General features: G+C 44.8%; 1 protein-coding gene across 1 annotated transcript in view; it reads left to right on the forward strand.

The window, feature by feature from the left end:
• GANC (glucosidase alpha, neutral C) overlaps nucleotides 1-24,775 on the forward strand; it is a 79,955-nt gene that overhangs the window by 37,080 nt on the left and 18,100 nt on the right. Inside the window, exons 12-21 of the mRNA XM_056545037.1 lie at nucleotides 912-1,092; nucleotides 4,720-4,873; nucleotides 4,948-5,183; nucleotides 7,897-8,023; nucleotides 11,114-11,193; nucleotides 13,737-13,880; nucleotides 15,221-15,317; nucleotides 17,560-17,661; nucleotides 21,161-21,404; nucleotides 22,424-22,488. Coding sequence (XP_056401012.1) covers nucleotides 912-1,092; nucleotides 4,720-4,873; nucleotides 4,948-5,183; nucleotides 7,897-8,023; nucleotides 11,114-11,193; nucleotides 13,737-13,880; nucleotides 15,221-15,317; nucleotides 17,560-17,661; nucleotides 21,161-21,404; nucleotides 22,424-22,488 — 1,430 coding nt within the window. The remainder of the gene's footprint in view (nucleotides 1-911; nucleotides 1,093-4,719; nucleotides 4,874-4,947; nucleotides 5,184-7,896; nucleotides 8,024-11,113; nucleotides 11,194-13,736; nucleotides 13,881-15,220; nucleotides 15,318-17,559; nucleotides 17,662-21,160; nucleotides 21,405-22,423; nucleotides 22,489-24,775) is intronic.

Consider the following 24,775-nt stretch of genomic DNA (forward strand, 5'->3'; position numbering starts at 1 on the left):
GCGCTACCAGACAGTCAGTGCATACACTTCAGTAGTACAGGTGTAAATGTCCATTCTGATTGGTCAGTTCTTCCAGCCATTGACACGTTTCACAGATCTGGACTGTCAGTAGCATTGTATGTTGAGTCTGGTTTCAAGTTACAATGGTCCAGAAAAGGCCATTGTATGTTGAAACTATTGTATGTTGAGGCCATTGTAAGTTGAGGGATCACTGTATACAGTAATGTAGAGAATCCCTTGTAGTTTTGCAACATCTGGAGACCACTGCTAAACGTGAACTGCGTGATGTAGTTGATATCTCTTAAGATGAATTGATGAATAGGGAGCAAATCAGCTGATCAAACTAGTGAATGCTTTATTGCTGAAAGCCTGATGTAGAGTTTTCTCTGGTCCTAGCAGTTGTAGCAGGAGGGACTGTGCATTACAACCCCACTTAGCTCCTGTCGCTGATCTTGCAGGTGAATTAACAGGACCCCCAAGATCACCATGATGAAAGGGTATATCATGTTTCACAAAGGCTGGCTATGACATACATTTTCGTCATTGGTGGGCAAGTGGTTTAAAGATGACCTGTGGCCAACACCCAAAAATTTTATTGCGTTATCGTTAAGTATCTTAGGACACCCTGATCACACACCTGTTTACAGTTTCTTGATACGCCCTTCTGTTTCTGAGATATGAGGGTTTATTATGGTATGCCACAATTTTAGGTCCGGTCAAAAAACCAGAAACGGGGCAAAAATGTCCCCGTTTGACTCCGGTTGACTCATTGAAATGCATTAGATATGGGCTGGGTCCGGCTGGGATACGGGAGCGCCCTGTTTTCGCTCCCCCCAACCGTATCCGACAGCCCTACACTGAAATCGTAGTGTGAACCCACCCTAATCTCAGTTTTACTTTGTTCTTGTCAGAGAGAATGAAGCATACCGGCTCTACAATCTGGATGTATTTGGATATCGGGTCTATGACAAAATGGGAACCTATGGATCTGTGCCTTTGCTGCTGGCACACAAAGTGGCACACACATGTGGCATTTTTTGGCTAAATGCATCCGAGACCTTAGTAGAAATTCACTCTAAAGCAGCCTTGCAGGTAGGCATCAAAATCCAAGCTATTAACATACAAATGACATAATGGGTATTGTCAGATACAATAACATTTGATATGTTATAACACATACAAAAACAATATTTAGACAACTTTCAGTATTTCAAAAAAAAAAGTACAAAAGTATTTAAAAAAAAAAAGTTAAAAAAGTGACCACTAGGGGTCCCCCTGCCTCCTGGGACACACACCAGTCCTGCAGGGTCCAGTGATCATCGACACCATGAGTGATTGACAGGGCTGCAGGCAGGTCCAGAGCTGCTGTGCTTGCTCCCGGCACTCTGTGAGTCAGAGCAGAGTGAGGGAGGGGGAGGAGTCATCACAGTGAGGAGAAGAGAGGGACACGCCCCATTCCTCTGCATGGACAGAAACCTCACTGAGCAATGATGGCAATTATCAATTGTCCCATGACAGAGGAAAAAATCATTGGGTCCTAACAAAGGCATTCAAGTACTCAGATACCCCCAGGACTTAAGGTAGGGCAGAAAAGAACCAGTCAGCAGTCACTCGAAGAAAGCATACAAGAATTTATTAATGTCAGACACAATGCAAAAATTGTAATTCACCATTACATGACGGAACCAATGGTAATGGTTTGTAGGATCATTTAAATGGGAGAAAAACAGCAGCTAGGAAGCAACACTACAGATCACCAGGACATAACCAGGAACATCAGACTAACTCAAGGGAACGAACTGGGGACACCGAGACCAAGGAGAACTCAACCATGGCAAAAATTCATGAAATTCATCAGAAAACCCCTCCTAGGAAAGGTAAATTACTCCTTAATTCAAGAATTCATAAATATAAAACAAACGGACAGAAGACAAGACATTCAAAGCAGAGTGAAACAGAGCTAGACAGGATACTCTAGAGCAGGGGTTCTCAACCAGGGGTACGTGTACCCCTAGGGGTACGCCAAGGGTTATGCGGGGGTACAGCAATTTGCTGACAAATACCGGACATGCATTAGTCAGTATTTGTCAGCGCAGAGCGGGGACTGGCCACTTTACGTGAGCTGCAGTGGCTGCCGGTCCTGACAGGTGACATCCCTGACATGGCGCGGAGGTGTCGGCACAGCGCAGAAGGACGTCACCCATCAGTATGGGAGGGTGTTATTGTATGTATCCCATATATTGGCCCAGTGGGATCGGAGGGGGGAATAATGGCACAAGGGGAATAAAATGAAGGGGGGAAAATGGCAAAAGGGTTTTAAGATGGAGGGGGGGGGGGATAATGGCAAAAGGGGATTAATATGGAGAGGGGGTAATCATTATCCCCCCCCCCCCCATCTTAATCCCCTTGTGCCATTATTCTCCCCTCCCTCTGATTCCTCCTTAATAATGGTACAATGGGGTTAAGATGGAGGGGGGAATAATGGCACAAGGGATTAAGTATCGCATTAGAAAGGTAATCACACGCCATTATGAAATTAAGTACTTTTATGACTTATTTTGTCCGCGGGTACCCCTCGCGCAAATTTTCGCGGGAGGGGTAACCACGGACACACTTTCACCCTTTGGGGGTACAGTTGCGAAAAAGGTTGAGCACCACTGCTCTAGGGAGAGATTTATCAAAACCTGTCCGGAGGAAAAGTTGCCCAGTTGCCCATAGCAACCAATCAGATCGCTTCTTTCATTTTCAACAAGGTCTCTGCTAAATTTGCAGAGACTTTGTTAAAAATGAAAGAAGCGATCTGATTGGTTGCTATGGGCAACTGGGCAACTTTTCCTTTGCACAGGTTTTGATAAATCTCCCCTTATATCTCTATGTTAGAGAAATATTTTGAAACTCTACCTAAATATCTAGACATAAGTAATAACACTCTGGCATCAGCTAAAGAGACCTCTACCTAGCAACAATCTCATTGTAAATACACAGGCAAAGATGAGATAGCGGAAGGATTTCTGCTATATGTAACACTATATAATGTATATTCATGTTCAGAAAAATCTACTGCCCTTCTATCATATAAGAATATTTCTTGCTCTTCACTCATATTCTGCAAGGTAACCCAACTGGTCCGATCAGACTGTATTAGGCTAGGTTCACACCCCGCTTGAGGTGTACGTGCTGGAATGAAAAAACTCATGACATATACATCAGACCAGTGTGTTTCACAACAAGGGTGCCTCCAGCTGGTGCAAAACTACAACTCTCAGCATGCCCGGACAGCCAAAGGCTGTCCGGGCATGCTGAGGGTTGTAGTTTTGCAACAGCTGGAGGCACAAAGGTTGGGAAACACTGCATTAGACATACTCATAGACCTCTACAGGGCCCTTTGACATATGTTTGTCTGTCATGTGTTCTCATACCTATATCTCTATAGTCCTTTCTTACAAGGGAATTCGGACAAAATTGTGTTCAGTTCAATCTATTTTTACATTGGGAGTTGTACACCGCTGTATAGAAACAACAGACCATCAGATTGTTTAAAGGGGTTGTCCGATGAAAATTTACGTATCCCCTATCCACAAGAAAGGGGATAAGTATCTGATTGCAGGGGGGTCCGACGCTCTCTACTTACTTCTATGGGGGAACCGAAGATACCTGAGTACAACACTAATGTATCTTCGGTGATCCATTACAAATGAATGGTTGGGGCCCCTTTCTGGAGATTGCGGCCCAGAGGTGGGGTACTTATCCCCTATCCTGTGAATAGGGGATAGCTTCATTTTTACTGAACAATCCCTTTAAGCCTAGTCCACTGGCTGTTAACACAAAACATAATGGGAGAGATTTATCAAAACCTGTCCAGAGGAAACGTTGCTCTGTTGCCCATAGCAACCAATCAGATCACTTCTTTCACTTTTCAGAGGCCTTTTCAAAAATGAAAGAAGCGATCTGATTGGTTGCTATGGGAAACTCAGCAACTTTGCCTCTGGACAAGTTTTGATAAATTTCCCCCAATGTGAACAGAGCCTTACTCCACTTACATATGGCAGAATTTTGCTCAGTCTTGCATCCTAAAACTAGGAGTGGAACCTAATAAACTGGTACGACTCTTCCCCTCAGGCAGCCGAGGTATAACGTGGCACAGGAAGGTAGAGGCACAGACGTAGTCAGGACAAGGTCAGGTAAGGTAGCAAGGAGGATGGAAGGCAGGCGGCACAGGAGCAAGGTCAGAATACGTAGCAAGGGGTCAAATACATGGCAAGGCAAGACACAGGTAAACACTTTCTCTAAGGCAAACTAGGCACAAAGATCCGGCAAGGGTTAAAGGAAGTGCGGGGTTAAATAGGGTCAAACTACACAAGCACCAATTAATGGTGCGCTGGCCCTTTCAATTTTAAAGAGTCGTCGCGCTCGCGCCCTAGGAGGCGGGGGCACATGTGCCAGTGGACACAGAGAGCAGAGGAGCGAGGAGGTGAGAGGGTACCTGGCGGGCGTGTGCGTTTGCAGTGGTGCCGGCAGCAGAGGGATGGATGCGCTTGCGGTCAGCGAGTCTGACCGCAGCGCTGACTGTAACAACTTTTTGCGCATGTGTAAACAATACTCTGCAGAGTAGATTATATCACCATGACTTGTTATAATCATACTGGCTGACATCACTTCCTTATTTATGGCATTAATATATATATATATATATATATACACTTTTTTGGTCTACCACAGCCTCCTATGCACTTGGCCACACCGGATATACAGAAACAAAGGGCGGTGCCCAATACAGACATCAGATGGATGTCAGAGAGCGGAGTGGTAGATGTCTTTTTGTTAACTGGACCTGCACCCCAGGATGTATTTAAACAGTACTCCCAGCTGACAGGCAAGTATCATAAAATGTGAATATTGTGGTTGAATTGGGGAAAACGGCTGATTAACCCAGTTCTGTCATAACAGGCACCCAAATGTTTCCTCCTCTCTTCTCCCTGGGATATCACCAGTGTCGTTGGAACTACGAGGACGAGGCCGATGTTGACGCTGTAGATTCGGGTTTTGATGATCACGATATCCCTTATGATGTTATATGGTTGGATATTGAACACACAGATGGAAAGAGATACTTTACCTGGGACCCGGAGAAATTTCCGAACCCTGTCAAGATGCAAGAGAATCTTCAGAAGAAAAGACGCAAGGTAAGCATCCATGTCAGACTGACCATGAAGAATTGTGGGCAGTGGGGGGTTTTGTCTATGTCCCACCAGGCTTTTAAAGGAAAAGTCCTATGCCAATAAGCATAGAAAAAGGTATCCCCTATCCACAGGGGGGTCCGAGCACTGTGGCCCCCTACGATTGTATGGAGCCCCAACTCTCCCACAGAGTGGTGCATCACAACCCCCTCCCAAAGTGGGGGCCACCACACCCCCTCTATTTATCTCTATGGGAGATCCGAAGATAGCCAAAACGAGTTATATGGAGGGGACGTGGTGACCCCCGCTTCGAGCAGGGGTCGTGATGTGCCACTCTGTGGGAAAGCCAGGGCTTCTTACAGACGATTGCAGAGGGGGGAGGGGGCACAGCGCTCAGACCCACCACGATCTAAAACTTATCCCCTATACTGCAGATAAGGGAAAAAGTTTTTTTTCTGTACTTATCGGCTTGGGACTTGTCCTTTTAATAAAAAATTAATTACCATCTAAGGCTGGGTTCCCACTACGCTTTCCCCCATACGGGAGCGCATAGGGCAGGGGAGAGCTAAAAACTTGCGCTCCCGTATGACTTTCTATGCGCTCCCGTATGTAATTCATTTCAATGACCCGGCCGGAGTGAAACGTTGCGTTGTGATATAAATTACGCTGTGATATTAATTAGTTACCAATGATAGTCTATTTTAGGTCATTGTATACTCCTCTCACAAGGGGCCCCTTGTGAGGTGGAATATTTTATATTTTATATCAATTTTTAATAAAATCTGTATATCCTATTACAATTGAAGCACGATCCTTGTTTCCTTCAATTGATTCATATAGTTTACCTTCCTTGAGGTCTGGGTATTTTTGTCTCTTTTTCTAATATTTATTATTGGCACCATAGGTATAGGGTGCATTACCCATTTGTCCTCGGTTGGTGATATAATTGTGAGCTGCACAGATTTTTTCCAGATTTGTAAATTACTTCTATTAAAAAATCTTAATCCTTCCAGTACTAATTACCATATTTATCAGCGTATAACACGCACTTTTTAGGCTAAAATTTTTAGCCTAAAGTCTATGTGCGTGTTATACGCCGATACCGCCCCAGGAAAGGCAGGGGGAGAGAGGCCGTCGCTGCCCGCTTCTCTCCCCCTGCCTTCCCTGGGGTCTAGAGCCCTGCTGCCGGCCCTTCTCACCCCCTGGCTATCGGCGCCGCTGCCCGTTCTGTCCCCCTGACTATCGGTACCGGCGCCGATAGCCAGGGGGAGAGAAGGGGCAGCGGCACCCATTGCCGGCGCCGCTGCCCCGTTGCCTCCCCTCATCCCCGGTGGCATAATTACCTGGGTCGGGTCCGCGCTGCTGTAGGCCTCCCGCGTGCGTCCCCTTCGTCGTTGCTATGCGCTGCACGGCGCGGCGCATGACGTCAGTGCGCCGCGCCGTGCATAGCAACGACGCAGGGGACGCACGCCGGAGGCCTGGAGCAGCGCGGACCCGAGCCAGGTAATTATGCCACCGGGGATGGGGGGAGGCAACGGGGCAGCGGCGCCGGCAATGGGTGCCGCTGCCCCTTCTCTCCCCCTGGCTGTCGGCGCCGCTTCTCTCCGCCTGGCTATCGGCGCCGGCAATGGGGCGCCAGTACCGATAGTCAGGGGGACAGAACGGGCAGCGGCGCCGATAGCCAGGGGGAGAGAAGCGGCGACAGCAGGGGGAGAGAAGCGGGCAGCGACGGCCTCTCTCCCCCTGCCTTTCCTGGGGATGTATCGGGGTATACACGCGCACACACGCACCCTCATTTTACCATGGATATTTGGGTAAAAAACTTTTTTTACCCAAATATCCTTGGTAAAATGAGGGTGCGTGTTATAGGCCGGTGCGTGGTATACCCCGATAAATACGGTAGCTGCTGAATACTACAGAGGAAATCCCCATAGCAAACATATGCTGCTCTGGACAGTTCATATTATGGGTTTAAGTGTCACGATTTGGCTTCACGCCAGTATACATGGGGATACCGTTAGAAAAGTATTCCTATGTACAGCGCGGCATGTCCATATGGTTAAAGAAACCAAACTTAGGCAAACATATGGGGGGGATTTATTGCTTAACACGCCGGTCTAAATGATTTCCCTGCATTTTCTGATGAATTTGGTGAGTGGGGACGACTACGCCCCCTTCTGCAGAAACCACGTCCATTCAGAGAGTGCATAGAAAAATGGGAAATAATCGCATAATTTTTAACACATCTGGATCTTGCTTTAAATTAGGCAGTTTTTTTCCCGTGTGCTGAAATATAAATCCATATGTTTTATTTACCTTTTTGATGGTTTCCCAATGTACAGTATACCTATTGCATATAGCCAAAATGTAATGTGAACAGCCCCAAAATATCCCAACTCCAACATTTATCTCCTATCCACTGGATAGGAGATAACAAGCTGATTGGTAAGCGTCCATTTACTAGGACCCCCACTGAGTCATTCATTTGGGGGCAGTTTTCCTGGATCGCTGGGAATCCCAGTGGTTGCACCCCTCACTGATCACCTTCTTAGCCCCTCTTCTGTAGATAAGGGATAACCTTTGGAGTTGGACATACCCCATATATATATATTATATATATATATATTTTTTTTTTACTTTATATTAAACAATAGTTTCCACGTATGAATCCACTTTGCTATTATCTAGTTTATACATTTAATATTTTTTTCCATTACAGCTGGTTGTTATCTCCGACCCTCACATAAAAGTTGACCCTAAGTATACGTTATACACAGAAGCTAAAGAAAAGGGTTACTTTGTGAAGAACATATATGGAAAGGACTTTGAAGGCAACTGCTGGCCAGGTACAAAATATTTGCAAACAAGCATTTGAATATTATTCAGTATTGTCGCTGTGCAAGTATGAATTCGTAAAATGTAAGAGACTTAAGGTTTGATCCCTTTACTTTTATTTTATTACTTTTCCTCCTTATCCATTCCTGTATTATATTACATGAAAGAGGTATTTTTCAAATCAATTGGTGCCAGAAAGTTAAACAGATTTGTAAATGACTTCTTTTAAAAAATCTTAATCCTTCCAGTACTTATCAGCTGCTGTATACTACAGAGGAAGTTGTGTAGTCCTTTCCAGTATGACCACTGTGCTCTCTGCTGACACCTCTGTCCATGTCATGAAATGTCCTGAGCAGGAGCCAAGCCCCATAGCAAACATCTCCTGCTCTGTACAACGGTGTCAGCAGAGAGCACTGTGGTCAGACTGAAACGAACTACACAACTTCCTCTGAAGCATACAGCAGCTAAGTACTGGAAGGATTAACATTTTTAAATAGAAGTAATTTGCAAATAACTTTTTGGCATCAATTGATTAGAAAACTTTTTTTTTCTTCCGGAGTACCCCTGGACTTACCACTTCCAGGTCTGTTGTAAACTGTGCACCTCTCAAAGATGCTAAAAGTTGGGACAAGAAGCAATGGGGTGAAGATCGTTTGTGATTTAACAGTACCTACAGGTAAAAAGACTTGCTGCTAATTTGGGAAGATGTTTATGGGGGTTTCCATATGTCTTATAGAGTACGGTGAGTGTCACATGAGAGTATTTGTACATAATGCAGATCCTGAGTATGGATCATGTCACATAATTCGGTTTACGCCATACGATTGCCTAGACGACTCAATGGCCCAATGAGGGCTGAATCTCTCCAAGCTAGACTTTGCAGAATGGAAGGGAGAGCATCTCTGGGTGTACACAAAAAGTAGCAGCTGTGCCTTGTATTACAGCTCTCTATAGCTTTGTTCCATTCAAGGGCCTGGCCAGTGGTTTCTAGTAAAGGAACTCTCCTTGAACAGCTAGTAAAGGTGCCAAGAGTTGGATCTCAACAATGTACTTTTGATGGCCTATCCTAACGATAAGCCATCAATTTTAAAGCAGTGTATAACCCCTTTCATAGGAACTGTAATACAAACGCTGCATTGATCAATAGCACAAGCTCATATAAGAAACTTTGTAATTTATCTTATTAGACAAAAATACTTCTTTCTCTTGTTATCAAACTTTTTCCCTCCCTCTCCTGTGAGTCTGTGTTTCACTATGAAAATCAGCTCAGCTTTGTCCTGTGTCGGCAAGACAAGCAATGCAAGCCTATGGAGGGAGGAGGAGGGAGCTCCGCCCACCAGCTCTGAGAGAACTGCAAATTACAGATGAAATGTGCAGAGCAGAAATCTGCTAAAAATATCATCTACAAGTTATTTAATGGCCAGAAATAGTGCTGTCACCTGTAAGGCGGTAAAGAACAACCCCACACATAACATTTCTCTTCAGCCTGCGACATTTTAACATCTATATTAAAGGGGCTATCCACCATGAGGCGATTTTAATACTTACCTGCCAGAACTGGGTATTTCCTGTTGGATTTTGTTCTCTAAACTACACATCCCACAGTTCCATGCTTGAAAGTTTGAGATCACTTTCCTTCCTCCCACACATCAGTCACTCCACCCATTGAAACACAGTGTTTTCTAACCAGGGGGCCTACAGCTGTTGCAGAATTGAAGCAGGACAGGCTCCCCCTGATCACCTGACTAGTGATGTCAGGTCTCGACGCACTGCAACCTGGGAAATCCCGAGACATGAGTAATTTTGTATGCTGTTAAAAATAAATACTGGGGCGATAATCACAGAAGAATTGTGAGAAAACCGTCACACACAGGTACAGACACTATATTAGGAACCTCACTAACTTTACAGCCCCCTGTAGCACAGTCACATAAAAAAAATATCCTGGAATACCCCTTTAAAGCTAATAGATCTGGACACATGTGGTTCTAATGAACTAAACTCACAATTTTAATTTTTTTAGTTTTATGGTACAGGTTAGTAAAGCCAAATTCTTCCCTAGGCACCATCCACTTGCTCCGTGCACCACGTCATCACAGCAATAGATGTAAAGAAAATTGTAAAAAAAAAATCCAAGGCACCAGAGCTCCAAAATTGGCAATATTTTGGCCATAACTAGCCTTTTTAAAGCCCAGACAGACATTTGCCTGACATACTATTTGCCTTGGCCAATTGTGTTGCTTTGGACCCTGGTGCCTTGGGTTCTTTACAGATATATTCAGATTTGTAAAACCGCAGGGGGTCTGGGCCTTGCAACCTTAAAGGGGTACTCTGGCCCTAAGACATCTTATCCCCTATCCAAAGGATAGACCGTGGGGGTCCCGTGATGTCATGACTCAGCCCCCATGTGATGTCACCCCCCCGACCCCGCTATGCAAGTCTATGGGAGGGGGCGTGACGCCCCCTCCCATAGACTTGCATAGCGGGGGCGGGGCACGAGGTCACACAGGGGCGCCCCTGTGTGACATCATGCCCCGTCCCTGCTATGCAAGTCTATGGGAGGGGGCGTCACCCGGCAGACATCTTATCCCCTATCCTTTGATAGGGGATAAGATGTCTTTGGGCCGGAGTGACATCACGATACTCCGGCCCCTGTGGTCAGCACCCGGAAGTTTGTGAGCTGGCAGCGCGGCGGGCAGCTCAAAGAAGTGGGTGCCGAATGCAAGATTGTGGGGGTCCGCAGCAGCGGGACTCCCGTGGTCAGACATCTTATCCCCTATCCTTTGGATAGGGGATAAGATGTCTTAGGGCTGGAGTACCCCTTTAATACAGACATTAAAAAATCAGCCATATTGGCTCAAATATATAAATCTGATGACAAAAAATGTCTGATTTGCCCATAGCAACCAGTCAGAGCTATGTTTTAATTCTACCAGAGCAATGTGAGAAAGGAGAGCTGAGCGCTGGTTGGTTGCTATGGGTTATTATGGTCAGACTGTTAAATCTTGGTCATTGTAATCATGTAAAACTGTTCTAATCATAGCTGACATTACAGTCTGCAGTCACTAGAGGACGGTTTATTCCTTTCAATTTTTTTCCAGGTACTTCCACCTATCTGGATTTCACAAACCCTGCTGTCCGAGAATGGTATTCTTCTCAGTTTTCATTTGATAAATACAAAGTGAGTGTCTATGCATCATGTGATTTCTTTTGTTGCTCCAATGCATCTATTTTAAAAGTAAAAAAATGATTTCACCTTATGAGTCTTCAGGTTCCTGGGTACATGAAAGGCAAAAATGAGTCTCTATCCTTAAAGGGGTACTCCACTAGAAATTAATTTTTTTTTTATCAACTGATGACAGAAAGTTAAACAGATTTGAAAATTACTTCTGTAAAAAAATCTTAATCTTTGTAGTACTTATCAGCTGCTGTATGCTCCACAGGAAGTTATTTTCTTTTTGAATTTCCTTTCTGTCTGACCACAGTGCTTTCTGTCCGTGTCAGGAACTGTCCAGAGCAGGATAGGTTTGCTATGGGGATTTTCTCCTGATCTGGACAGTTCCTAAAATGGACAGAGGTGTCAGCAGAGAGCACTTGTGGTCAGACAGAAAGGAAAATAAATAAAAAAAAGAACTTCCTGTGGAGCATACAGCAGCTAAGTACTGGAAGGATTAAGATTTTTTTTAATAGAAGTAATTTACAAATCCGTTGAACTTTCTGGCACCAGTTGATTAAAAAAAAAAAAAAAAGATGTCTGATCGCAGGTGGTCCCGCCGCTGGGGACCCCTGTCAACTCAGCTGCGGCACCCCAGACTTCCGGTGCACGGAACAAACTTCTTACCGGATGACCTCACGGCCATGTCCCCTCAATGCAAGTCTATGGGAGGGGTGTGACAGCCGTCATGCCCCCTCCGATAGACTTGCATTGAGGGGGCGTGGGTGTGACTTCACGAGCGGGGCGCGGCCGTGACGTCACGAGCCTCCGGCTATGCACCCGAAGCTCTAAATGACGGGACCCCCGCAATTAGACATCCTTTGGATAGGGGATAAGATGTCTAGGGGTGGAGTACCCCCTTAAGAAAAATCTGTCATCAGTGTTTGTACAGGTGGATAGGGCAGGTAAAACCTACCCCAATGAGTGGTCCCGTTCGTTATGTTTCCTATTCGGGCACTCCCGTAGTGTCACCCGCACTACACACCTGTACCAACAGGTTAGTGCGGGTGACACTTATGACAGAGGCAATCCCTTTACTATGGGAACCATAGTAATCAGTGGCTCATCGTTGTTCCAGCTAATGTTCAACATGACCATGTGGATTCCTTGTCTAGTTGTTCCATTGTGCTGGTGGTGATATTAGGTTCAATCTTCACTAGATAGCTTCACTTCACTAGATAGCTTCACTAGATAGGTTTGGAAGAGGCTTATAAGATCATGATTACTTGCACTACCATAGTGAAGAGATGGACACAGATTAAACAAGAGCCCAAAAGTAGTTACAGTAAATCAGTCATGCCTCCGAGCACTAACTATAGTGTCTTCCAAACAGGTGTCTAAGGGGCACAACACACAAAAGCAATAAAACAATATTTTAGCTTGTAAAAAAGAGAGATAAAATCTGTGATCCAAGTAAATGATTTTAAGTCTTTAATATTGGATACATATTTTTGGTCTCTGACTGAAAAAAAAATACACAGTGAAACCTTTAGAGAAGACCACCCATTGGAGAAGGCCACCCCCTACCCAGACCAGTTTTTTTCTCATTATAGTGTATGGAAGCCACCACGCCATAAGCAGACTATCTGTTGTCAAACTTAAAGGGGTACTCCGCTGCTCAGCGTTTGGAACAAACTGTTCAGAACGCTGGAGCCAGGCTAGGAGCTCGTGATGTCATAGCCCCGCCCCTGATGATGCCCCACCCTGCCCTCTCAATGCAAGTCTATGGGAGGGGGCGTGATGGCTGTCACGCCCCCTCCAATAGACTTGCATTGAGGGGGTGGGGCATGATGTCATGAGGGGCGGGGCTATTAAGTCACGGTGTGAGGTGAAAAATTCAAACCCGTGATAAAATCAGACCGCCCCTTTCCGAAGTTTGCCGAAGCTAGAAGGGGGAGGAGCAAGTGAGCCGAAGCTACAGCGGGGAGGAGCGAGGGCAGAGACATGGGTTTGATTATTTCACCGCACGTCTGCAGATAATTAAGCCACGCCCCCTCACCCCCCTCCCGGAGGATGGAGAGCGCGAGAGTGCAGCCCTGCATAATACAAGAAGACGGGGAGAATGAGGACGCGTACAGCTCCCCCCCCTCCCCCCCCGCCCTCATTCATCACGGGGAGGTTTGATGTTTTCACAGGGGATAAGCTCCTCCCCCACTCCGTACACACAGGACCTAATTCTTCATGGGGAGGTTTCAAGCGCAGCTCTGCCTAATACAAGAAGACAGTGCAGGGGGAGAATGAGGACGTCCTCAGCCCCTCCCCCTCCCCCCTCTGTACACACAGGATCTCATTCATCACGGGGAGGTTTCATCCAGCAGTTTGTTCCAAACGCTAAGCAGCGGAGTACCCCTTTATGGGAGCCATGCTAGGGACCAGGACTGAGAGTGGGAGCAATGCTGGAGATTCAAAATAAATTTATCTCAGAGTTTTATTAGAGTTTTTTTTTTAAGGAGTACTTACATAATTATTTCATCTGTTTACGTCTTTATATTATCTTCTGAATTCCTCAGGGTTCCACTGATGTCCTATTTATTTGGAATGATATGAATGAGCCCTCAGTGTTTAAATCGCCTGAACAGACCATGCCAAAGGATGCTGTGCACCATCAAGGGTGGAACCATAGAGATCTCCATAACCTTTATGGATTTTATCAGGTACGGCCCCTATTCACACCTGTGTCGGCGGTTCCATCCGGACACCATGTCTGATATGTGACGACCCCAATGCAGTTAATAAGATACATCAGGCGCCATGTGCTCCTGTCATTTAATGGATATAGCATCACCATCATTTTTGTTGTTCTGCTCCTATGTTGGAAAAGTACAATGAAAATGATTAACACAGATGTGAACAAGTCCTAAGTGTGCGGTTGGCTGTTCGAGCATGCTGGGAGTTGTAGTTTTGCAAAATCTAAAGGTCTATAGTTTAAAAAACTCTCATAAAGACTTAAAGGGGTACTCCACTGCTCAGCATTTGGAACGAACTTGTGACGTCATAGCCCCGTCCCCTCATGAAGTCACACCCCGCCCTCTCATTGCAAGTCTATGGGAGGGGGTGTGATTATGATGTCACGGCTGCCACGCCCCCTCCCATAGACTTGCATTGAGGGGTGGGGCGTGACATCATAAGGGGGCTGGGCTATGATGTCACGAGCTCCCGGCACCGGCTACAGTGTTCGGAACAGTTTGTTCCAAAAGCTGAGCAGCGGAGTACCCCTTTAAAGCACAAACAAAGAATGTTGGTTAAATTATAATGTTCAGTGATACACAATATAGTTAATGGATTAGTCTGTTAGTAACAAGTAGTATATAAAACAATTCCAAAACTCACGTGTCTGGGGACAGTACAGAAAGGCAAAAGTACTACAACAGGTAATCATGTTGATGAGTTTCTTCAGGTCCCATGATGCAGAAACAATGTATCCAGCTGTCATTCTTTTCCTAAAATACTGACCCCTACTTAACCGTGGAGACTCCGCTTCAATCATTGACTGTCCACTGATGAAGCATCTAGCTATCCCTAAAAATCCATCCAAATATTATACGACAAACTAGTGAATAATATATTATAGTAGTCTAGTCTCAACATGTTTCTGCTTTAAGATATAAAGGTTCATCAGGGGATTCATTACATAGGGAAAGAAAGTTGATAAGGAGCATCCCTGGTTGGATAATTCAATACTGATGTTCTGATATATGGTGTGTATTATCCATAGTCCTCCAGACAGATTTATTATAGGGTTATAGTTTGTTTTCTGGGCTGAGAATATATCTTTTTAATGCATATTCTAAGCATTTTGAGTGAAGTGGTTTATATATGTGGAGTCATGTAAACATCGAATATAAACATTCAGAATCAAAGATTCTCAATAAAGAGAGGAGTCTTTTTTATTGTACCATATGACAGTCTTTATACTCATCTTACATAATTCTGTATGTAGCTTTACCTAAAATTCTTTTGGCATATTAACCCTTAAAATCCTCCTGTTTCTCAGCAAATGTCTACCTCGGAGGGTCTCATTCAACGTTCTGGAGGAAAGGACAGACCGTTTGTTCTCACACGCTCTTTCTTTGCTGGGTCTCAGCGTTACGGTGAGTTTTACAGTTCTTTTTCCCACAATATACAGGTATGTCTAAATTTTTACCTGCATTGAAAGTCCTCCGTGCACCTGCCTGCACCAATTGACAAATCTGATGGAACCAAGCGCCCTGGATTGTTCATCAATCCTGATAATTAGGTAGGATGTATGGGGGTGGTCCAACCCTCCACTGACATTTGTCATATAAGGAAAGTAGGGCTTTTTTACTTTTTACTAGCGATGTCCAGCATTGTGTTAAATAATTACATAAGAAATACATAAACCCCCAAAAACAGCCAGTCACAGCCAATGGACAAAATTTAAAGAGAACCTATCATCAAACCATATTTTCTAAACTAACTCAGATTATATTCCCTAACTACTCCTAACACCCCTCCTGCCTTTAAAAACATTTTCTGAGCTTTAAAAAGCTGTATATCATACCTTTCCCCTTACTCACATTGTGTGAGCTCCCGGCAGGAGAAAGTGGGCGTTCCCAGCAGGCACAATGTCACTGAATCCTGTGAGAGCTGTGCCTTACCATGCCACGCACGCACTTTCAGAGTTTGGTCTCCTGTCAGGCTGGCAGGAGACCAAACTAACTGTTTGACTTGCAGCAGGAAACAGAACAGAGCCACCTAGTGGACGTTTTTTCAATCAAATTAAAAACATATAAAAGTTGAGAATTTCAACAGCAAGAAAAATAGCAAAGTGTCTTTTAATTACATAAGGAACAATATATTAAAAGTTAAGTTTGGTGACAGGTACTCTTTAAAGGGGTACTCCGCTGGAAACATCTTATCCCCTATCCAAAGGATCGGAGATAAGATGTTTCAAACGGAGTACCCCTTTAAGAGGGTTTACTGATAGAGACAGTAGCATTCTCCATATTGGGAGCTTAGGGGCTTACTATATATTGCAGTATTTTCCCAACCAGAGTGCTTTCCAGCTGTTGCAAAACTACAACTTTCAGCATGCCCGGACAGCCAACGGCTGTCCGGGCATACTGGGAGTTGTAGTTTTTGCAACAGCTGAAAGCACACTGGTTGAAAATCACTGGCATATTGTGTGATAGCTGAGTAAATCTGGATGCCCTAATGATGGGTGTAGACGGACATAATTTTATCGTTTAAAGGGGTTATCCAGGAAAAAAATGTTTTTATATATATCAACTGGCTCCAGAAAGTTGAAAAGATTTGTAAATTACTTCTATTAAAAAATCTTAACCCTTCCAATAATTATCAGCTGCTGAATTTGAGTTGTTGTTTTCTGTCTGGCAACAGTGCTCTCTGCTGACATCTCTGTCTGTCTCGGGAACTGCACAGAGTAGAAGAGGTTTGCTATGGGGATTTGCTTCTATTCTGGACAGTTCCCGAGACAGGTGTCATCAGAGAGCACTTAGACAGAAAAGAACAACTCAACCTCAGCAGCTCATAAGTACTGAAAGGATTACGATTTTTTTTTAATAGAAGTAATTAACAAATCTGTTTAACTTTCTGGAACCAGTTGATATATGAAAAAAAAAGTTTTTTCCTGGAATACCCCTTTAACTATTTGGCTGTGTTTTGGGAAGTTGGAGCTCTTTGTCAGTAAAAAAGAGCTCCAACGAAAATAAAAATGACTTTTAAAAATTAGTCAGGACAGAAGAAAAAAAAACAAAGAAGTTAAATGTGGTTCTTTTAAATGGGCACCGTCACAAGACAGAACACCTAAAATGAATTTACAATGTACAGTTTTATTAAATATTTATAGTTTTTAAAATATACTTACCTATATCCTTGGCCACTAGGGGTCCTCGTTCCATCATGGATGCTTTCATCTCTGGCAGCCGTGTCATCTTTGTCCCGGCCACATGGACAAAATCTAGGGAGGGATAAGCAGGACAAGCAGGGCTCTGTGCTGTACTCTCAGCTGTCAATCATCCTGCGCACGGCAAAAAGCCCTGCTTCTCCTGTACTAAGAAGGAGGGAGGAAGTTCCACCACGATGTGTGCTGGCAGACATCATACATGCAGAAAGATTCCTCTCCAATGTACTTGGGTATCTCCACCACTCCATTCACTGCAGAGAGTTGAGGGTTCCATTTTAAAGATCGCAGAGGGTCCTAGTGGTAGATCCAATAGTTGCAAAATAAATAAAAAATAAACAGGCACCGTTTTTATTCTTTTGCTTTTAATCCACCGTATAAAGCAAAACATTTTACAAGATTTTTACTTATAAATTCACTACAAATATTCATTTATTTTTGTAATTTAGGTGCTGTGTGGACTGGAGATAATAAAGCAGAATGGGAGTATCTGAAAATTTCGGTACCAATGTTACTAACGCTCAGTGTAACCGGGATATCCTTTTGTGGAGGTAAATCAAACTGTTATGGGGCGTTAAAAGTAGTCATATCATTACAGTTACTTAGAGGGGTACTCCGCCCCTAGATATCCGCTATCCAAAGGATAGGGTATAAGATGTCTGATCGCGGGGGTCCCGCTGCTGGGACCCCCCCGCAATCTCCCTGCAGCACCCGCCGTTCGTGCCAGAGGCTCGTGACGCCAGAGGCTCGTGACGTCAAGGTCACACCATCTTGTGACGTCATGCTCCCCCCCTCAATACAAGTCTATGACGCCCCCTCCCATAGACTAGGGCGTGATGTCACGAGGGGGCGTAGCCGAGAAGTCACGAGCCTTATCTGGCACGAAGCAAAGTTCGCTCCGTGCACCAGATGACTGGGGTGCCGCAGCGGAGATCACGGGGGGTCCCAACGGCGGGACCCCCGCGATTATACAACTTATCCCTTATCCTTTGGATAGGGGATAAGATGCCTAGGGGTGGAATCCCCCTTTAAAGGAGTACTGTGGCAAAATTTAAAGTAATGTGGAATAGGACAATTTATAGGGAATAAGTGTCTAATTGTGGGGGGTCTGACCACTGGGACCCCCCGCGATCTCCCTGCAGCATGCGGTGTTCGTTTAAAATGCCGGCTGCGATGCCAGAGGCTTGTGACATTCCTTTCGTGACGTCATGCCCCCCCTCAATGCAAGTCTATGGGAGGTGGAATGACGGCCGCTACGCCCCCTCCCATAGACTAGGGCGTGACGTCACAAGGGGGCGTGGCCGAGAAATCACGAGCCTCCGGCGCTGTATCGCTAGTTATCCGGCAAGGAGCAAAGTTCACTCCGTGCACCAGATGACTGGGGTGCCGCAGGAGAGATCACGGGGGTCCCAGCGGCGGGAACCCCGTGATTAGACAACTTATCTCCTGTCCTTTGGATAGGGTTGGAGTACCCCTTTAAGCTGCATTTAGACCATATTTTCAGGGCTTTGTTGGGTTCTCCGTTAATAAAATGTCAAAAAAGTCATACACTATCCAAACAGGAGTCAAAAATGTGGTCGACCCCACTGACTTTCATGTTGTCTCACTGGTTTCCGCCATGATGTCCAGCACTGTACTCGATAAAATAGTGCGGCATACTGCAGATCGGACACAGCGGGAACCATAAAAAGGATTTATTTACCAAGATGCAACGTGTTTCGCTGCGCATGCGCAGCGAAACGCGTTGCATCTTGGTAAATAAATCCTTTTTATGGTTCCCGTTGTGTCTGATCTGGGTCCGTCAGCGCCACCTGAATCTTGCTGCTAACCGAATAGAAGCCTACACCATTCCACTGCTGAATTTAAAAGCTTGAGGGCTGCAGACGGTTCCCCACTTGATATCTGAAAATACGCTCATCATTGTTGTGTATGAACTACACAACCATCTGTTTCTAGCAGGGACCCTCCCTGTCCTTCGTGACCCGACAGCAGAAGGAAGCTTAAAGGGGTATTCCAGGAAAAAACATATTTTTTTTATATCATCTGGCTCCAGAAAGTTAAACAGATTTGTAAATTACTTCTATTAAAAATTCCTAATCCTTCCAATAATTATCAGCTGCTGAAGTTGAGTTGTTGTTTTCTGTCTGGCAACAGTGCTCTCTGCTGACATCTTTGCTTGTCTCGGGAACTGCACAGAGTAGAAGAGGTTTGCTATGGGGAATTGCTTCTACTCTGGACAGTTCCCGAGACAGGTGTCATCAGAGAGCACTTAGACAGAAAAGAATAACTCAATTTCAGCAGCTCATAAGTACGGAAAGGATTAAGATTTTTTTTTTTTATAGAACAGGAAGAAGAGAGTAAAAAAAGGGGGTACTGGACGAGCGCTACTGCTGAAATAAAATGGATGCGGAACGCCAATAAAGCACAGGACAGTTTATTATGGTTTAGAACAAACGGACAACGCGTTTCGGCACCAGCATGTGCCTTCCTCAGGTCCATAAAATGAATGATTATGGTGTCCTGGAGCCTCTGGTGTGCTGTGGTGCTGTGGTGGAGCCACGCCACCACAGCACACCAGAGGCTCCAGGACGCCGTAATCATTCATTTTATGGACCTGAGGAAGGCACATGCTGGTGCCGAAACGCGTTGTCCGTTTGTTCTAAACCATAATAAACTGTCCTGTGCTTTATTGGCGTTCCGCATCCATTTTATTTCAGCAGTAGCGCTCGTCCAGTACCCCCTTTTTTTACTCTCCTCTTCCTGGTCATAATATATCCGTATACCTTCGCGGTCACGGACAGGGGATCTCGAGCAGCACAACTGCCACCATCAGTCTCCACTTTACACCCGCCTGGTGAGGTGCTGTCCCCGTTGATAACCTCGGCGGGACATCACACCACCCAGGGTGTAGTGGTTCTCGACCAACTCATCATGCCGCCATCATCCACCAGAGAGCGCCCCAACCTTTTTGCCTCTTCTTCACACTTTTTTTATAGAAGTAATTTACAAATCTGTTTAACTTTCTGGAGCCAGTTGATATATATATAAAAAAAAAAAAAAAAATTCCTGGATAACCGCTTTAAGGCTAAGTTTCGACTTGGTTTTTTTTGTGCATTTTTCAACCAAAAAACGCCAAAATGGCACCAATGCGTTTTTTTTATAATGTGATGATAACTGTAAATCAGTGAGAAATTGCTAAATTATTTTTCCAGTTGGCGTTTTTCAGTTTGGCATTTTTATTTTTTATCCTTTTGGCTTTTTTTTTTGACTCTTTTTTGGCGTTTTCAGCTCCTTGGCAGTTTTGCAAAATCGCAGCATGTTGAGCCACTGGCGTTTTTTCTGTCAAAATCTTGGCGTTTTTCTCCCATAGAAGTCCATAAACGCCATGTAGGTTTTGCATTTTTCTTTGGCGTTTTTTTCACCTGTGAAAAAAGGTTTGTTCCCAGGAAAGGCTGGACAACCTGCCAAAGTGACAAAAATGCAATTTCCACACAAATGAAAAAACGCCAGAAAAAACGCCAGACGCAGGAAATTACACTGGTGTTTTTTATCGAAACTTAGCCTAATGAAAAACATTTTTATTGTGATGTAACTGAATTAAAGGGGTATTCCAGGAAAAAACTTTCTTTTATATATATCAACTGTCTCCAGAAAGTTAAACAGATTTGTAAATTACTTCTATTAAAAAATCTTTATCCTTTCAGAACTTATGAGCTTCTGAAGTTAAGGTTGTTCTTTTCTGTCTAAGTGCTCTCTGATGACACGTGTCTCGGGAACTGCCCAGTTTAGAAGAGGTTTGCTATGGGGATTTGCTTCTAAACTGGGCGGTTCCCGAGACAGGTGTCATCAGAGAGGACTTAGACAGAAAAGAACAACCTTAACTTCAGAAGCTCATAAGTACTGAAAGGATTAAGATTTTTTAATAGAAGTAATTTACAAATCTGTTTCACTTTCTGGAGCCAGTTGATATATAAAGAAAAGTTTTTTCCTGGAATACCCCTTTAATAATAAGGAGGTTGATAAGATTTGTTTTTCTTTGTTATATTGCAGCCGATGTCGGAGGCTTTGTTGGGGACCCAGACACTGAGCTCCTTGTCCGATGGTACCAGGCTGGTTCTTTCCAGCCATTTTTCCGAGCTCACGCAATGCTGGACACAAAGCGCAGAGAACCTTGGCTATTTGGAGAAAACAACACTTCCATAATCAGGAGAGTCATACAGGAACGCTATGCTTTGCTTCCTTTTTGGTACCTTCTGTTCTATCGTGCACACGTATTTTCTGAGCCAGTGATGAGGTGAGCCAGTGATGATGTGTTAACTTCTAATGTTATTTCTTATCTATTCAGTGGCAGATTATAGAGGTGTTCTGGCGCTTTAGGAAAAAATAAATAATATACGTACCAACCCTACAGTCCCCCGCTGGTCCCATCACAGCTACAGTTCTTCTTCCGGTCCCCCGACGTCTCTACAACCTGCTTCCTAAACAAGTTCTTGGAGCAGGGCTTGGAGACTGATGAAGGTTCCAGTCCAGAATCGAAACGCGTTGCATGTATTAATAATAAAACCATAATTATTATATCCAATCGCGACCTGAACTGGTCATTTGGGAGGAGCGTCCAGTAGAGGTCAACTGTTCCACAGTGAACTTCCTGAATTATCCTTTGTGTATTAAAGGGGTACTCCACCCCTAGATATCTAATCTCCTATCCAAAGGATAAGGGATAAGATGTCTGATCGCAGAGGTCCCAGTGCTGGGAACCCCCGCAATCTCTGCTGCGGCACCCCAGACATCCGGTGCACGGAGCGAACTTCGCTCCGTGCCGGATGACTGGCGATGCAGGGTGGAGGCTCGTGACTTCACGGTCACGCCCCCTCAATGCAAGTCTATGGGAGGGGGCGTGACGGCTGTCACGCCCCCTCCCATAGACTTGCATTGAGGGGGCGTGGCCGTGACATCACGAGCCTCCGGCGCTGCACTCGATGCTCTTAACGAACGCTGGGTGCAGCAGGGAGATCGCAGGAGATTGGCTAAACGACACAAAATTTATTTTTTAATTGCTAAATTTTTGGGGTAAAAAAAATTTTACAGCAACAATGGGGTGCCAAAATAGTGTCTCTTATGCCAAAAATATTATGAGAAGTGTAGCTTTTCATATAATTAATAAATGTGTCCCAGTGTAAGCTTCAGTGGTGAATACATTAATGGTTCAGAATGGGATGTATATAGTGTTTAGCTCTTGTTTCTCTCATTAGCCATAAAGATGTGTGCGAGTCTATAATAAATATTGTTTCTCTTTTTCTGTTCCCCAAATAGGCCCTTGTGGGTTGAATTTCCTACATATCAGGATGCTTTCAGGGTCGATACGCAGTACATGCTAGGTAAGACACCCCAAAAATAAAATGTTATAAAGGCTATAGACACCCTTGAGGGCATGCTTGTATTTCTGCAGTTGTATTTTAGCATTAGATCATCGGTATGATCAAGTCATAGTAGATCACCTGTAGCACTTTTCACAGATGCCGATTAAGGGTATGTTCACACAGGACTGAAATGTTGCAGTTTTTTTTCAATTAACTGCAGCAAATCCGCAACAGGTCTACAGCATTTCAGTCCTGGGTGAATTCACCCTTAAAGGGGTATTCCGCCCCTAGACATTTTATCCCCTATCCAAAGGATAGGGGATAAGATGTCAGATCGCCGCGGTCCCGAGTTCGCTCTGCACGTAATGATGGGCGGTACAGGGGCCGGAGCATCGTTACGTGACGGCTCCGCCCCTTGTGATGTCATGGCCCGCCCCTTTCAATACAAGTCTATGGGAGGGGGCATGGCGGTCGTCACGCCCCCTCCCATAGACTTGCATTAAGGGGACGGGTCGTGATGTCACGAGGGGCGGCGCCATGACGTCACGCGGCTCCGTCCCCTGTATCGCCCGTCACAGAGCGAACTGTGCAGCGGGACCGCTGCGATCTGACATCTTATCCCCTATCCTTTGGATAGGGGATAAAATGTCTAGGGGCGGAATACCCCTTTAAAGGGTAGGGTAACACATGTCGTATTTTGCTGCGGATTTGCTGCTGTGGATTTTCCTACCCAATGAAATGTGGAAGAATGGGGGAGGTTTCTCAAAACCTATGTAGAGGAAGAGTGGTATAGTCGCCCATAGCAACCAGTCAGATTGCTTCTTTCATTTTTAAAAATCAAAGAAGCAATCTGGTTGCTATGGGCAACTTCACCACCCCAAAGGATAATATGTCTGATCACCGGGGTCCCACCGCTGGGGACCCCCGCGATCTCCCTGCTGCACCTGTCGTTCGTTTAGAGCGTCGGGTGTAGCGCCGGAGGTTCGAGACCTCACGGGCACGCGACGCTTGTGATGTCATGGGTGCGCGCCGCTCGTGATGTCATGGGCATGATGGCTGTCACGCCCCCTTCCATAGAATTGCATTGAGGGGGCATGGCCGTGACGTCACGAGCCTCCGCCCTGCATTGCCAGTCTTCTGGTATGGAGGGAAGTTCGCTCCGTGCACTGCATGTCTGGGGTGCCACTGTCGAGATCGCGGGGGTCCCCAGCAGCAGGATCCCCATAATCAGACATCTTATCCCCTATCCCAGTGATGTCCAAACTGTGGCCCTCCAGATGTTGCAAAGCTACAACTCCCAGCATGCCTCCAGCATGCCTAGACAGCCGTTTGCTGTCTGGGCATGCTGGGAGTTGTAGTATTGCAACATCTGGAGGGCCACAGTTTGGACATCACTGCCCTATCCTTTAAATAGGGGATAAGATGTCTAGGGGCGGAGTACCCCTTTAAGGGGTTAACTGATTTTGCCAGGGGAAGCCTTGTCTGACTAGGCTGCTCTCTGTTGTAGATGGGGGCCCTAAGTGTGGGATTTTTCTCTATGTTGTCCATAAGTATACCACCAAAACAGCCATCAAATGAATGCCCAGCTAGGATTGTACCAATACACCAATGTGTATATGGATCTCCAGACACGTAAGATGTTGTTGGAAAGAAGGATCAGGCACGTTGGACATGCTTGATCCTTTGTTCTCATGGGAGATAAGCTGCTGTCAAAAGTGTCTGGCATCAGTTTATTACCCTCTCACCAGTGAAATATGTGTGCTAGGGTGGGGCTATTTAGGAGGGAATAGCTGTCTAAAGTGTATGGAAAGGTTAAAGGGGTACTCCGGTGGAAAACTTTTTTTTTTTTTTTTTAAATCAACTGGTGCCAGAAAGTTAAACAGATTTGTAAATTTCTTCTATTAAAAAATCTTAATCCTTCCAGTACTTATTAGCTGCTGAATACTACAGAGGAAATTATTTTCTTTTTGGAACACAGAGCTCTCTGCTGACATCACGAGCACAGTGCTCTCTGCTGACATCTCTGTCCATTTTAGGAACTGCCCAGAGCAGCATATGTTTGCTATGGGGATTTTCTCCTACTCTGGACAGTTCTTAAAATGGACAGATATGTCAGCAGAGAGCACTGTGGTCATGATGTCAGCAGAGAGCTCTATGTTCCAAAAAGAAAATCATTTCCTCTGTAGTATTCAGCAGCTAATAAGTACTGGAAGGATTAAGATTTTTTTTTAATAGAAGTCATTTACAAATCTGTTTAACTTTCTGGCACCAGTTGATTTTAAAAAAAATTAAAAAAATGTAATTT

This window comes from Hyla sarda, chromosome 11 (assembly GCF_029499605.1).
Source record: "Hyla sarda isolate aHylSar1 chromosome 11, aHylSar1.hap1, whole genome shotgun sequence".
In the NCBI taxonomy this organism is placed as follows: domain Eukaryota; kingdom Metazoa; phylum Chordata; class Amphibia; order Anura; family Hylidae; genus Hyla; species Hyla sarda.